Raw genomic sequence first — 16,195 nt, forward strand, 5'->3', positions numbered from 1 at the left:
TTCTCCCATTGATATTGAGTGATGTGTGATATGAGTTTTACCAAAAACCCAAAAAAAAATCAAAATTTCCATGGACACCGACAAACCCGAAAACTAAATCCGAGAAGTTGAATTTGTATGATAATTTATATAATATAAATAAATGCATATGGCAAAAAATATCATTTAATACTATAGATGAACTTATTTTCTACTCTAAAATATTTTCTCAACCTGTTTTTGTTTTTCAAATATTTCATAAAAATATTTTTTTATTTATAGTGTTTTATTTTCTATCATTTTTATATTTATATAATTTTTTGAAAAATAACTTTAAAAAAAATTAAAAATAATTAAATATGTTATGAGAAAATACTTTATTTTTAAAGCAAGTTATCAAAAAACTTTTTTCTATATTTAAAAAAAAAAATCAAATGTGTTTTTGAGTCTCAAAAACAAAAACGGTTCTACTAGGCTTTAAGTTTCCCCCACATTTTATTTATTTATTTATTTTTATGTAAATAATTTTACAACTTAATACTTTTTAGTAAATATTTTCAACCATTCTGTTAAATATAAATTGAAAAAATGTTTATTTTAAAAAGATTAATAAAAATAATATTAATGATGGAACAAGTGAATTGAAAATATTTTTCAAAAAAACCATCTAATATATTGATATTTAGGTACAAATATTCTTTATTTATAAAAATTAAGGTTATGTTTGTTTCCAAAAAAATCTGAGAGAAAATGGAAAAAAATAAAGTGAAAAATTAAAAGAAAGAAAAAATGAAATTAAAAAAAAATAGATTCAAAGTCACTAAAATATTTTATATGTTTCTTCAAATCTATTTCACTTATTTTCATTTATTACATAAAGATTTACCAAAAACAAAAAAACAAAATCAAAAATCAATTTTCAACTACTAATATTAATCCATAAAAATCTAAATCTCAATCATTCATCATGTACAAAATCATGATAAAATAAATAGGATTTGAGACATTAGAGTACAAACAATTAAAATTGAAAACATAATATAACACCATTGATATTGAGTGTTGTGAATTGAAAATCAATTCAACTACCAATATTAATTCATAAAAATCCAAATCTCAAACATTTCTTGTGTGTGGAATCATGATGTCTAAATCGTTGAACGAATACAAATAAATGAGATTTGAGACATTATGATATAGACAATTAAAAATAAAAATATAAATATGTCATCATATGATTGATGATTCATTTTCAACACGCATTGAAAATTAATATCTTCAAATTTTGTAAATGGATTCATTTTCTATCTTAGAACAATTTTTAAGAATACTTCCTAGACCAACTCATTTTGAAAATCCTATATACCTTTTTGAAAATACATAATAAAACTTCGTCCATAAAATTTTTAAGATTTGCAAAAAGGGTGTATATCACCTCAAATGAAAAAATTATCCTCAATCCTTAAGTGGATAATAATTACTTTATATCGAATATTTTAATAATCTAATGTTTTTGTTACAAAAATCTCATTTTTTTAATTATAAAATTATATAAAAGCTCGATTAGCTACCATCAACCATGAAATGAAAAATAAAAAATGATTAAAATTAAAAAAATTGAACCTAAAAATATAAATATAAAATATTGATTTCCGCTATTTCCCTATTTCTATTTTTACATCGTTGGTTTTTAATTTTAATTTTTAGTTTTAATATTCTTTATTTTTTATTTAAACCACACCTAATGGGGTTTTTTATCATTTTTACAAAGTAAAAAAAATAAATAAAAGATGAGGTGTTTTTATAAAAAATGTTAAGAGTATTATAATATAATATGTCAAAAGATTATTAATCACTTCATAATTAAAATTTTTATCGATGATGTATTTTTAAAAAATATATATATAAAAAAAAGGTTTCAAAACACATGGCCTCATTTGGAAATTATTTCCATTTTTAGTTCCTACAAAATTTGATAGAAAATACAAGAGGAAAGAAATATAGAGAAAAAAAAATTGAGGAAAATAATATTTATAAAATTAATAAATTATTTTTATACCTTTCTTTAAACTTATTTGATTTATTTTTCAAGTCATATAAATATTAAATAATTTAAAATATATTATTTTTAATTTTAATTATATTTATTTATTTTTTTATTTTCTACCATCAAATCAAACATGAAAAAAAAACTATTTTCTTTAACGTTTTTTCTCTTTTTTTTTTTAGTATTTTTTAAATAAAAAATAAATTTAAAATTATTTTGAAATAGAAAATTAATTTTTAAAGATTCACGTTACATCACTCAACAAATCAAGTGGTTAAAGGGAACATCAATATTTAATGCTATATCCCATCAGAAAAAGAAATATAGCAATATTTTTCATGTCATATTCCAAGTCAATCATATCTTATCTTGTATGGGATATCTGGCAGGAGGAACATAAATCAACCATTCATATCTAAAAAATTTTAAGATATCGACTACAACTACAAACAAACACATCTTGACTAGCAATAATAAGACTAAAAATATATTGATGTTTTTTCGATATTTATGACAGAAAAGAAAGTCTTCTTCTATGCCATAATCAAACACCTTCATGACTTTAAAACGTATCGACGTGTAGACCAGAGTATATTATAGGATTCAACACAAACTCTTCTAATTAATCATGTGAACTGGGATTCATTCATTATATACAAGTAGTTCCTCATAGACTGCACAAAGATATTGCAGGCTGTATGTATGATCAGTCTTAAATTTCTTTAAGCAAACATGAACAAACTAATCAAAGAAAGGTTCAGAAGCAGAAAATTTAATGGTAGATCAGCGAGGCCGGATGGTAGGGATGACCCCACTGACGAGATCGCTCCCGGGGCAACCAGAAACGTAGGAGTTTCTTCCAGGATAGACTGCTGTAGTGTCCATTACTGATTTTCCAGAAGCAAAGGAGTCCGACTCTGATCGACAATGTCCAGCTTGCGGTAGCATTGAGGATATGTTCTCCAACTCTCTGACCACCTCCAGCATTGAAGGCCGATCCTTCGTCAAATGCTGACTGCATCTGAGGGCCAGTGTCATGAACTTCTTGACAGAGTCAGAAGGAAATGGACCCATGTTCTGGTCTATGATTGAGAACATTGCTCCAGATTGACATGCTGCAGTTACCTGGCATTCAAAATTATGCAAACAATATTAGAGTTTGTTTGATCGTGATTTTAGAGAAGAGGTTATAAACACTTCCTAAAATCACTATCAAACAAAATCTTAATCCACCACACATTCAAGGTGTTTCTAGCATCAATCTTCCCTTCATTAATGTAAAGAAGACGACAAAGACTTGGTATCTAAACCAGACACTTAATGGAGCTCCCAACAGCTATTTTCAACCTTCAAAATCACAACGAAAACAAAAAGGTTCTTTCTTCTACAGGAAATGAGAAAATATTGTACTAATTTCTAAGCAAAAGTTACTCTTCAAAGCAAAAACAAATGGAGAAAGAAGAGACTGAAGATAACCGTTTACAGAAGAGACACCAGGAAAAAAAACACAGAATTCATGCAGAAGTTCACTGCAGACAAAATGACATTCAACCTTCACTCGATTCATCTCAAACAATGGGGGAGTCTGATTTAAGATTATGCAGTTGGGGTGATGTGATAGTGTCAAGAAACTATGAACATGTGCTAGCACCTATCATTGAAAACCCGTGCTAAGATAGCTATTCCAAGAATTTTCAACTGGAAAAAATAAATAAAGAAGAAAAATAAATACAAATAAAGGCATACAAAGACATCAATAATAATAGACAGTACTGGCATGGGTGTCTTGATTCTGGTGCAGACTCGTTGGTCTCGTTCAATCCCATACACTTTGAGCAACCCATGAATCATAAAGTTAAGGTCAGTATCTAGGTTGCTGAGTAAGCCTCCCCCAGACTCAATGAAGGGGATTTCCCATCTTATACAACACAATAAACAATCAAACGTTTATTGGTTACGACAAAATGGGATGTCTTTTAATAGGGTCTGTCCTCTTTATAAAAAAACAACAGCATTGTTAATTTTTCAGAATAAATGGCATTTTCCAAAAGGTAACAATAATCATAATGTTTTCCACTGTTTCCTTTCAAGTATGTGATGGGTGAAGTAGAACTCAAACAATCTCAAATGAGAATGTAGATTACTTATAAGTTCCTCCATCCGTTCCTGAGAAGAATTCAGACATAAGATCTTAAGAGTCGACACTTCTGAAATAAAACATGTGAAAGTCCTAGAGCAGTTATTGTCATTATCTAATACATATCTTCATTATCATCAACATTGTAATTATTCAAAATTTGCAATGGCTGTGGTACGGATAGCTCTCTCAAAATACTAGTTTTAACATACCAAAGCAAATGAGTGACATAAATATCAATTTAACCCCCTAAAGAGTTATTAGACACATTAAGTACACTATTTGAGGGAGACTTGCAAATTGGGTTAAAATTCACTAAGAATGGAATAAGTATTTTAGAAATTGGCGTTGCATTCAACCTTAGGAATGTCTACTTAGCACCAAAAGGTGTTTGTGACAGGAGTTAGAGAGAGAGAGAGATAGAGAGAACTACGTACCTCTTGGACAATGTTTCTACCATGAGATATAGGCTGCATCCCGGTCAACAATTCTAGAAATACAATTCCCAGGCTATAAACATCGCTCTTTTCTGTTAACTTGTGAGTAAAGAAATACTCTGGATCAAGGTAGCCCTGCATGGAAGACATTTCATAATTGAATTTTACTGTGATTCTGCATTGAAAAGCTGAAACAACAAAATAGCATAAGAATTTGAGGTTGATAGACCAATAATATGGTAGCTTGTATAAAAATTTGTCAATTAACCATGACACATTGCAGTAAGTGTACAGTGGCAAGAAGGAAAACAAAAAATGAATCTGCAGTGCATATTTGATGAGGGGAATTAAGGTGACCCAATTGATGTGATGAATAGGATATCTGGACGATGACCTCTTAAGAAAAACATGCAGAATAAGTGATGTCTTGAAGAGTAACTGCAGGAGTGTTTTCAACTTGATGCAGTTGAAGTTGACTATATGACAAGGTTTTGGCAATCCTAAGGTATCCTAGAGGCTGTTGTCTCAGCAAATAATGTCATAGCTTAAGGGTCTTGGTTTGCTGGTTGGAACACTCAAAACAGGGGTTAGCTGAACTAATTGCATATCTTATCACATAGCCAGGATTAGAGAAGATTCAAGGAGCAAATGAAATTGTTAAATGTGTTCAATCTTCCATATAATCTACCTAGACATGTGCTAAGTATTCATTGTCCAGTAAAGATTAATCCTTAAAGAATGTCAACTCTGGGATTGGAGCTAAGTAGGCATCTCACTCCATAGAGAGCCTCATGCTCAAAGTTGCTAGTTGTCCTCTGGGTAATCCAAGTAAATGGGGTTGTTTCTACAAACTATGAATTTAGTGTTGTTAGAGCTCTCCCGAATCCAATTAGATTTGGTCTGAACATCAAGATGGAACCCTAGGCTAATTAGACGGATGGACAGAAGCACGATCATTTTGAATCAATGACCTCGGGTGGAGAGGGACTTAAACATTGCTCTCTCCTAGATATCCTAGGGCTGGAGACTGCCTTAAAGATATGATTGTTGGATTCATAGGATGGTCAACCTTCTAGAGGTTTACAATGCCATTTTGATCAGAAGCCCAGTAAGACTAATGGGGAAACAATTTGATTGGCTAAGCAAGGAACTGCAGTTCTACAGGTGTCAGTTGAGGGCTCCTCCCTCGAGTTCCATGGTTTATGGATCTTTTGTGGCTACGGTGAAGGATTCTTGTCCAGTTGTCCTTGTAGTATTTTTTCTTCTTCTCAAGAAGATATTTTTGTTTCCTATTAATAAAAGAGGAAAGACATCAACCTCCTCTATCAATAGACTTCACCGAAGCAGGGGGGCTTCTTACAAGAATTTTCACAACTTATACTGAAGAACCCCTGACAGAATTCCTGACAACTTTCTTGCTTAGAGAATACTCTAAGAACATCCTAGGTCAAAGACTTGAAAGACAGTCCAAAGAGCTTCCCATGGCCTTCTCGTGATTGCTATGTATTTTCATATATCCAACCACTTCATTATTGGAGGATTACATCACTAACTATGATGCTACGTCATCAGCTTCACAGTGCACCTTAAGGTTGCCTGCCTAGACATCTTTCATTAATGCAATTAGAGTAAAACTTACTGGTGTGCCTCTCACAACAGTGGATACATGAGCAGTGGCAACTTCTTCACCATCTGATACTGGTACAAGACATGAGATTCCAAAATCAGACACTTTTGCATTGAATTTAGAGTCCAAAAGTATATTGTTCGCCTTGATATCACGATGAATTATGGGAGGGTAAGCTTCAGTATGGAGGTAGAGAACACCCTTGGCTGAACATAATGCAATATGCAATCTTGTCACAAAAGTAAGAGTTCCTCTGGACCTAGCTGTTTCATCAAACACAAAAAATGTAGCACTCGCAAGAAGATAAAATTGAAATACGTAAAACCAAGAAATCATTTGGATTGTGTTCTGTTTTTAAAAAGTAAACTGCAGCTGACAATCAGACTGGAACTTGAATGATCATACTTAAGGTTACCATCATGCTTTTTGAAAACAAAAAAACAAAAAAACAAAAAACCGAGAACACGAATAATAATGCCACAAGCATAAGACTAGATTCCAGAATTTTAATTTAGAAATAGAAAATGTAGTTTCAACAACATGTTCTTCTCATAAAAAACCAACATTACTTCTGTTACTGGAATGTGAAAAAAGAAACATATTCAAACTGAAGAGCACCCCCTCCTTGAGAAAGAAATGAAAAGAAAAGAAAACAAGAAAAAACCAATCAATATATGGTCATAATTTGAATAACCCACACACACAACCACTGATAGAACCTTAGGAAGTCTATAGAACTTTACCAGAAAGGAGACTGTGCAGTGAACCATGCGGCATGAATTCATATACAAGCAACTGCACAGACAAGCAAAAAGATCAGATGCTTAATTTTCAAGCATAAACAAACTTATAACACTGAAAACAGAGTTAATTCCTTCATTCTAATGCAAATGGGCACACACATCCAAGAAACTAATGTGGAACCAACAAAAAAAATTACAAAATCACTTATCATGAGTCCATGACTCGACTAACAGACAAAAAAGTTGATATACATGCAACAATAAATCCTTTTTATTTTTAACAAGTCATCAAATAAGTGCTACTGGCAGTCCAGTAGTAGCTCTGTTTTATATGTGTATGTGTGTGTGTGTGTGTACTTATATTTGTGTATCTAGAAAAGACCGGATTCTACCTGTTCCTGTTCTTCATCGCAATACCCAATCAATGAAACCAGATTACGATGATGTAATCGTGACAACAATCCAATCTCAGTAAAGAACTCTTTCTCACCCTGCAAAGATCCTTGTTGTGCACGCTTTATTGCTACAACTGTCCCATCTGCTAAAATGCCTTTATATACCTTCCCATAGCCTCCTTGGCCAATTTGAGTAGCTTCACTAAAATTTTCAGTAGCAATTTCCATTTCTCCAAAACTAAATCCTTTCACACCTTCTATTATCACTGCAGTCTTTGAAACTGAAAAGAGAAAAGCAAACAAAAAAAGACCATGATTGTGTCTAACCCTACCTACAAGATCAGCATATTGAGAAGCAAATTTTTTTTATGATTCCAGTTAGCATCTAAAGTAATCAAAATTGTTCAGGCGAGACTATTTAAGAAAACAAAGTAGATTTAGGGTGTGATAATGGTTCAACCAATAATGGGTCAACCAATAGGACTATTTCAGATACTAAATCATAAAACCTCATTGATTCCCCAAGTTACTGAATGGAAGTGGCACAGGGAAATTAAACAAGAAAGATTTAACTATGCCTCTTGCAAACATATCTCTAAGAGGGATGCTTGAGGGTATTATATAATTCAATGAAGCAGCTATATTTTAAAGAGTTCATCATAGTCCATATTTATGTTTTAAATTTTCTAAAATGTTAACTGAAAAGCTGCAAGGGAAAGGGCATCAACAGAGCCTGTTGCCTCTTCTATATACAAAATTTTAAGTGCAGGCAGTATTAGGCATTTCGGAATACATCTATTTAACCTCACTTGGTTTTTCCCTTTATTGAGGTGGTAGAAATAATGAAGGAAAAAAAAAATTTGGGCGACAGGTGAAAGAATATGCCATGAACATTTCAGACATCAGTGGGTTTATCAGTTTGGTTTCCACTTTAAAAGAATATGTCATGAATCCTTTTTCTTCTTGTTTTCATCTTTACTCATGCCTTAAAACTTTCTTTTATAAATGACATGATGCAATCATCAAATAGAATATCCTTAAAAGTAAAAAAAAAAATAATAATCAAAAGGGAAAATGCATGAAAATAATACATTTGAATGGTATTTTATATATGAGTTAAAGGAGTTGAGCATCCATTCCAATTTGAACTTTGGTTTCCCAGAAATGGAAACTTAACTTCAAAGGATGTTTCTGGTCAAAGGACACTCCTTGTAATGGTTTTATTATAAAAGACATGACTAAAGATATTTAAAGTGACTATAAATCTATATGAACTCACATGGTTGTTGTTTTGAATCTTTATGCCCATGTCGAGTCTGCTTTTTCCAGAACACAACTGCAATGACCAAAACTATGGCAGTTGTGAAGGAGAGGCCCCCCAAAACAATTCCAACAATAACACCTTTGCTTATACCTGATTTTTTGGACTCAAGATCAACTGCAGCAATAAGAAGAATCAACAATCAATGCTTCTGATATTTTAAAACAATCCGGATTTGAACAATTAAGGTACCTCACATACTATGTAAGGAACTAAATTTAATGAACATGATATTGAAACTCTTTTATGGGAGCAAAACTAGAAATGAACAATGACTACATGGACACAGCCTGCCTTTCCTTTTTTCTCTTTCCTCTTTTTTTGTTTTTTTTATTTATTTTGTTATTAAAGATTCATGGTCCTTCCACATTCATGAGAACCCAGTCAAAATTTGGTTTGTGTAAAATGGAAGAGACCATGGAAAAATACTGGGATTTCGAAGTTATACTGGAATTAAAAAAAAAAAAAGCTGTAGGCTAATGTCCAAAACTTGTCATTTTTTAACACTTTAAACAATTTCAATTCTTCAGTGAAAGTAATAGCTATATTGATAGTTATGAACATGAAAATATAGTCTTCAAGGCATACCGTCTGCATAAGGTCCCACGAGAGTGAAATTAAGCAGATCATATGGGCCAAAGATATCATCCCCAGGAATTGTAAATGTGGCGATTAAGTCTCTAATCCGCTGTATCTCACTTGTGTTAAATGTATTAGATTGATTATTATACTGGGGAAAGAACTTCAAATACATCCTTAGCCTCGGACCCTTTTGCCATATGAATGAATCAATGAGTAGTTGGTAAGGAACCAAACCAAGATTGGAGGTTATGTATGCCTTAAATTGATCAGTGTATGGAGGAAAATCTGATATGCTAGGACTTCTCAAGCGAAATCCAACTCCGAGTGGTGCGGCACAATAGCAAGAAACAGGAGATCCAGGGACATATTCGAAATGATCATTGAGAGGACAGGATTGAGACGGGCAGGTAATGTTGGAGTTGTCTGGGCTTCCAGGAGCCTCATCCTCTCCATTTGCAGTTCCACAGAATTGGACGATGTTTAGTGCATTTGCATTTGTACAGAGAGGATTACCATTTAGCCTGAACATCCAGAATTGAAGGGCATCAGCTTATTTGCAACTGTCAATTATAAAAACTCATTACATGTATTTACATCTGCAAGAAACACTAATAGAATAAATGACAATGTAAATACAGACATCATTAAAGGCATGCACCTGAGCATACATTCTCAACAATTTCTTGGAAACCATTTGAGCACTTGAGTAAAAGGACAGCATCACAAATGCAATACATAAAGGAAAATGATTAAAGACTTGAAAGCATAAATGGTGAACTGAAGATCAATGTATGTGACAAAGGATAAGTCAACTAAAATGGAAGTGAACAGCATGGATATCAATCACATGTGCATAATATATATGGTTTTACAAAATACATCATGTAAGTGTAAACATTAGCATAACCCGGATTCTCTCTTTCATTTTTTCTTAATTTCTTTTTTCCTACACAAAAATTCCAAATTTTATTTCTTCAGTAAATTAATAGCATAAGATATTTGACTATGATTACAAATATATATAAGTACTCCTGCATAGTCCTTCCTTTCTGGCATCATATTACTCTGTTGTCAGTATTTTAATATAAAAAAGTTTTGAATGCTAAAATTATTCATTGCATCATTACTTTTGTAAGTCATGACCTTGATACCATTCTTTTCCTTTGAGTTGTTAGATATCCAAATTATGCAGAGTCATGGGAGTCCCCATTTGTCTTCTCCTCCTTTGGTTCCTACTCCTGTTACTATGGCTTCCACAGCTAGAAGTACCATAATATGCACAATGTATATTTAATTCATGAAAAATGAAGCTTACTTGATTGTGACATTTGAAGGAGGAACAAAACTGCCAGAAATGTTTGAAAATGAATTGTTCTGGAAATCCCTGGAAGTATAGATGATACAAAAAAGATTAGCATTAAATGGAACTAGGCAAATAATGAAACCCACTCCCCAGGCCAATGAAAATCTAGGATTAAAAATGCAGTGGATATGGAAACTTTCTGTTATCATTACTTACAAGGTAAGTGTTGAATTAGCAGCAAAAGTCACATTCTCCCAAATGGCAGAGCTAATGGAACCATTCAACAAATTGTTCTCGAGTGACCTACAACAAAGCAAGTTTTACCGTCTTATAAAAGTTTTCCACAATTTAACCTAGATCAGTATACCAGTCCATGTGGTATTGCTAATGTACTGAAAGTAAAATTTTTAGAAAGGAATTTCACATCAAGATAGCATGCGATGTAGAAGAAATGAAACTGAAAATGTTAAGTGAATCTCACAATCTCTCAAGATGAGGAAGGCCCGAAAAGCTTGAGGGGATAGATCCGCTAAGCATATTACTGGACAGGTCACTGCACCATTGATCAACAAAATGGATTATTTCTTTTATGGCCTAGAATGAGACAACATTGATGCTTTACACACAAGAAAAAAAAGAGAGAAAGAGATGAGCAAATGGAACAGAACTAAATAGAACTACAGCAGCAACATACATGGTTGTGATGTTATTGGAAAGCCTATTTGATGGTATACTTCCCGTAAGTTGATTATGGCTAAGATCTCTGCCACACAAACATTAACAAATCAGAAGTAATCACTGTCAACAGATACTCTAAAATTTTATTTGATTTGTTAATTTTAATCATATGAACAGTAATTTTCCAATCATGACTACTGGTAGTATACTACGTCAAAAAAAAGAACAAAAGAAGGCACATCACTTCTTTAGTAAATGAAATCACCAGTATATGAATATTATTGAACTTATCAACCATGAGTGCTTATCATCAGTAGGAGGATAACCCACACAGAGATACAAATTCTTTATGAGACTAACTGTTTAGTCAACAAAAAAATCAATTTTATTTAAGAACTTACAAGTAATGAAGGTTTGGTATCCTGCTTAGATTGGGAATACTTCCTTGCAAGTTGCAGTTCCTAAGACTCCTGCTTAGTTGTGGAATAAAATCACAAACTTTGTATTATAAGTCTTGACACCAGCAAGTTCAGCAAGAATAAAAGAAGGTACCTTCTTTAAAAAATGGGAAGATGTTGAAGATATGAAACAAACAAAAACTGAAAACATACGCTAACATACTACACAATTTCTTTCAAAGACTAGTTGGTTTTGGATAGATAAACATAGTCTAAAACTGCAAGTTAAACATTGATCTGGTCCAGCAGTTAATCTCTTCCCAAATGTCAGTGACATTTCGAATTATACTTTATCCATGAATTGAATATTAATGGAAAAGGAAACAAAATCATGAAAGAGAGAAAAAAGAAGATATTACAGTTTCAACAGTTTGGACATGTTGCCATATGATTCTGGAATCTCAGTCCCACCAAAGTTGTTGTTGTCAAGTTGACTGCAATAAAGAGAGGCAGAGGTTAGTGATCAACAAGCCATTCCATTTGTGCATCTACCAGCCTCTGATATTCCATCATTTTTACTTTTACAATGCATTTGCAACTATTTCCCCCTACTTTTTAGGACTTAGATACTTTTTTTTCTGCATATGGAATCATATGAACTGCATTCAGCTGTGTCACTAGTACCAATTATCACATTCAGACAAGGAAAACATACAATTGCCAGACGTTGGTATAAAAGCTAAAAAGGTTATAAAATTGTGAAAATAATGAAGAAAGATTGAACATACAGAATCTTCAGTTTCGGCATTTGAGAAAGCTCTGGTGGAAGATACCCTGACAAATTGTTGTTATCGAGCAGGCTGCATATGTTAAGACTTTCTTTGTTAATACGGTGAGGAAAACAGTGACTAACAGAACAGGCCATTAAATTCTCATTGAACTTACAAGTGTATAAGTTGAGGCAATGAAGATAGCTCAGCTGGAATTTGACCACTGATTGAATTATTGTTCATATGACTGACAAAAAACATCTATAAATATGTGTACCCAAAGATCTTGAAGACTAAATATGACCCAACAAGAGGTGTTTGGATCGTAAGAGGCGACTCACAAATGTAGACAACTGGTCAAGTTTTGAAATGATTTTGGCAGTGGTCCTGATATATTGTTCAGATCCACTTGAAATCTGTTCAGGTTAGTGAGATTACCGAGCTCTTCTGGTAAAGAACCTGATATTTGATTTCCATTTAAAAGCCTGCACATAAAATATAGTACATCAAATGTTAGCTTCCTGCTATCATAAGCAATGTCATGGACCAATGAGCCGAGATAAGCTGTGGAATATCATGTTCTGCTATTCTAGGCATCAAAATCAAGAGAGGATATTTACTAATAAAACCATAAATCTGGCAGTTGGAAGATTCACAAAACTTGGTGAGGGGTTTGGCTAATATCCTTCTTTGACACCTACATCATCCAATCAAGGGGCCAATCGATTTGCTAAGAGGGAAGTTGCATCACTTGAAATTTTTTGTAAAGAATTTTTACCAAACCTCCTCCTGCTGCCTATACTTTGTCTACTCTCATTTCTTTTTTCTTTTCTTTTTCATTATCATATATCATGTTCTTCATGTATGATAGTTCTTTCTTCTAAGGATCACCCGGGGCTCTCTCTTTAGTATTATAAAGAATTTTTAGCTTTTTATCAAGAAAGAAAATATATGACCTACTCTAAATCAAGTTTCAACTTACAGGAGCTTCAAAGAGGTAATATCACCTATCTCCCTCGGTATGCTGCCACTTATATTGTTCCACATAAAATCCCTGGCAAAGCAAAAGGGAAGAAAAAATCATCAGTTCTGATCAGAGGATAGATAGTTGCTAGATCACATGCTGTGACTCACAATATGGTCATATAAGATAGTAGGCCAAGCTCTGGCGCTAATTTCCCATTGAGACTAAAATTTAGCAACCTCCTGCATCAGAAAAGAAATAGAAAAGGAAAAATCACAGAAATCAGCATAAATGACCTTGTTGATATATTGTTAAATTGACTAACTCTTCTGTCACTATGTTTGGCTTGAATATCATCCATGGTGTAGAAGGTCATAAACTCAACATAGTTAAAGGATGTTATAGTAGTTTTTTTTCGATTCAAGATATGTCAATGTGCTCAATCCTTCAATCGATCTGCCTCTAACCAATTATACCTTTACTCTCATTCAAGCATCCAGTTTCTAAAGCCGAAACTGTTTGAAAAAAATCATCTTTATGAAATGATTGAAGCAATGCACGATCAATCTTGGGTGCCAAAGCAGACTTCGATAACAAATTGGATGAAAGAACACTAGGAATTAATCATCAGTATTGATGTGAACTTAGTCATTGAGATTAACCTATAACCAAACAAGATACCATGAACTATGCCATATGTAGTCTTATTCCTGAAATATAATAAAGCTGAAAGACTCCTAAGATGATAATAATTCACGGCAAAAAATATATACAGTTAAACCTGCAATAAACATTTTTACCAACACAAAATGGACTGGTACCTCGAAATTTTTTAAGAATTAATTCTTCTTATAGATTAACCCTCTTCATATCCAACCAAACGGTATAGAACTGCAACAGGGGATATCATGGTTTGAATGCACCCAGCCTAGCTAGCCACTTAAACCATTACAGGGAAAAATTCAACCCGAACCTCCAAATTCTAGGTAATTCAATGTTTGTTTTTTTTTTCCCAATCTTGGGAAAGACAAATAAAGAAGAAACAAAGCTGAAAAGGTAAAAAAAGTGGCATCAGTCTTTCCTAGCCAGTGGTATCATCTTCTATTCTACAAAACCTGATGGCCATAATAATAGTGGTGATTGACTATGATGAGATTATACATGTAAGTAAACTTTGAAATCTAAAAATACAAATTCAGTTAAGAGTTTCCTTGTACTATAAATCAAACAAATGCCTCTTCATTTTAGAGATAAGTTCAATCACAAAAGGAAATAACACTACCAGCAGCATCAAGAAGGGAAAAGCAAAAAAAATCTAAATTGATAAATGTATATACATACAGTTCTTGGACATGGAGATAACCATCATTTGGATTCATGCTGCAGATTACCCCAGTCCAATCTGATGCACATGGGTCCTTGCTTTTCCAATTGTTGAGTCTCTTCTTAGGATCACTGAGCTTACGACGGATTGCTCTCAATGCAGTGACTGCAGTCAAGCTCAAAAAAGAATTCAACATTGATGATTTTCGGTTTCACTTATCAACAGATGAGTATACAACCCCATGTGCCCAGTCACCTCAAACAACCCCGCACCCCCAATGTATATACACACAACTGCATACAATTCATGGCACCAGTACAGACATGACTTACACGCAAACCAGCATGCTTCATATGCCCAATATACACACACTCACATAGAATCCTTCAGGCCGAATATGAGCTTACACCTGCATACAACCCTACAGACCCAATACATATACACACACAAAGAGAAAAATGACCTTCTGATGGATCAGTAATCTGTCCTGCAGCGAGGCAAAATGATGACAAAGCGAGAACAGCTCCAAGGAGAAAAACTCTGGTCCATGCCATCTTCAAATTCAAACACAACAAATACACATGAAATGTTCTCATCAGTGTAAATAATACTGATAATTGTAGAAAAACTGACTAAAGAAGAAAAAATCAGTTGACTTTTCACATTTTTTCTTCGACAAAAGAAATTAGAGAACCCATATCACTTTTTTTTTCCTGGGCCTAATATCATGAATCAAGCAGGGTAGTGAAAGATGGTTACCAGCCAGCTGAAACCATAAAATCTAGTAATCCAAAAGAAAACAAACAAGAACCCAAAACATATTTTCTTCTCTTTTCATTGGAAAATTCTCAAGAACAAACAGGCTTGTAAAGGAATCAACTAAATAATTATTAAAGAGGAAAAAAATTGTTCAACATATAACTAAACCAGCATAAAAACCCTGAAACAATAAAATTCACTAATCCAAAAAGTAAAAAACACAAGAACCCATAATACATTTTCTTTTCTTTTCTTCTTTTTATCCATTTTTTCAACAAAATCTAAACCACCCAAACATGTTGCAGAAAATTGTCACCACCTAACACGCGAGAAATCAATTAAAAAAAATCACTAAAAAGGAGGGGTGGGAATGGAGATTCAGTTAACACATAGCTTAACAAGCATTAAACCCAGAAACAATAGAACCCAATAATCCTAAAGGTAACCAAAAAAGAAAAAACTGAGAACCCATAACACACATTTTCTTCTCTTTCTTTAATGTTTACCACCCAGATGTAAGAAATGATGAAATTTTGATTGATGAGGAGTGGAGTGGATATAAACTGAGGGTGGTTCAGAGATTGAGTCAAGAAAATGGGAGAAGCAAAGTAAAAAATGGATTTGGTAAATAGCATTGTCTTTTGGGTTTGTTTTTATATTTTCAAACTCATTCATCTGCTGGTGTGGCATGGAGGGAGATGACCTATGTTGTGGACTTGTTCCTATGTTAC

General features: G+C 33.1%; 1 protein-coding gene across 2 annotated transcripts; it reads right to left on the bottom strand.

Moving 5' to 3' along the window:
- Nucleotides 1-2,623: 2,623 nt before the first annotated feature.
- LOC117919666 (probable LRR receptor-like serine/threonine-protein kinase At1g06840) lies at nt 2,624-16,144 on the bottom strand. 2 transcript variants are annotated; one of them, XM_034836883.1, is made up of 21 exons: nt 15,944-16,144; nt 15,169-15,259; nt 14,723-14,870; nt 13,552-13,623; nt 13,400-13,471; nt 12,759-12,902; nt 12,593-12,664; nt 12,436-12,507; nt 12,067-12,141; nt 11,651-11,719; nt 11,266-11,334; nt 11,053-11,124; nt 10,788-10,874; nt 10,584-10,652; nt 9,275-9,789; nt 8,645-8,803; nt 7,363-7,646; nt 6,971-7,022; nt 6,240-6,490; nt 4,601-4,735; nt 2,624-3,151 (listed from the first exon to the last, which is right to left on the bottom strand). In XM_034836883.1, exons 1-21 carry the CDS (start codon nt 16,097-16,099, stop codon nt 2,810-2,812), a joined length of 3,006 nt encoding a protein of 1,001 aa, XP_034692774.1. In that variant the 5' UTR covers nt 16,100-16,144; the 3' UTR covers nt 2,624-2,809. The 2 variants fall into 2 exon arrangements, with proteins under 2 accessions (XP_034692774.1, XP_034692775.1); XM_034836884.1 differs by having other exon boundaries at nt 15,038-16,142.
- Nucleotides 16,145-16,195: the final 51 nt, after the last annotated feature.

This window comes from Vitis riparia, chromosome 8, assembly GCF_004353265.1.
Source record: "Vitis riparia cultivar Riparia Gloire de Montpellier isolate 1030 chromosome 8, EGFV_Vit.rip_1.0, whole genome shotgun sequence".
NCBI lineage: Eukaryota > Viridiplantae > Streptophyta > Magnoliopsida > Vitales > Vitaceae > Vitis > Vitis riparia.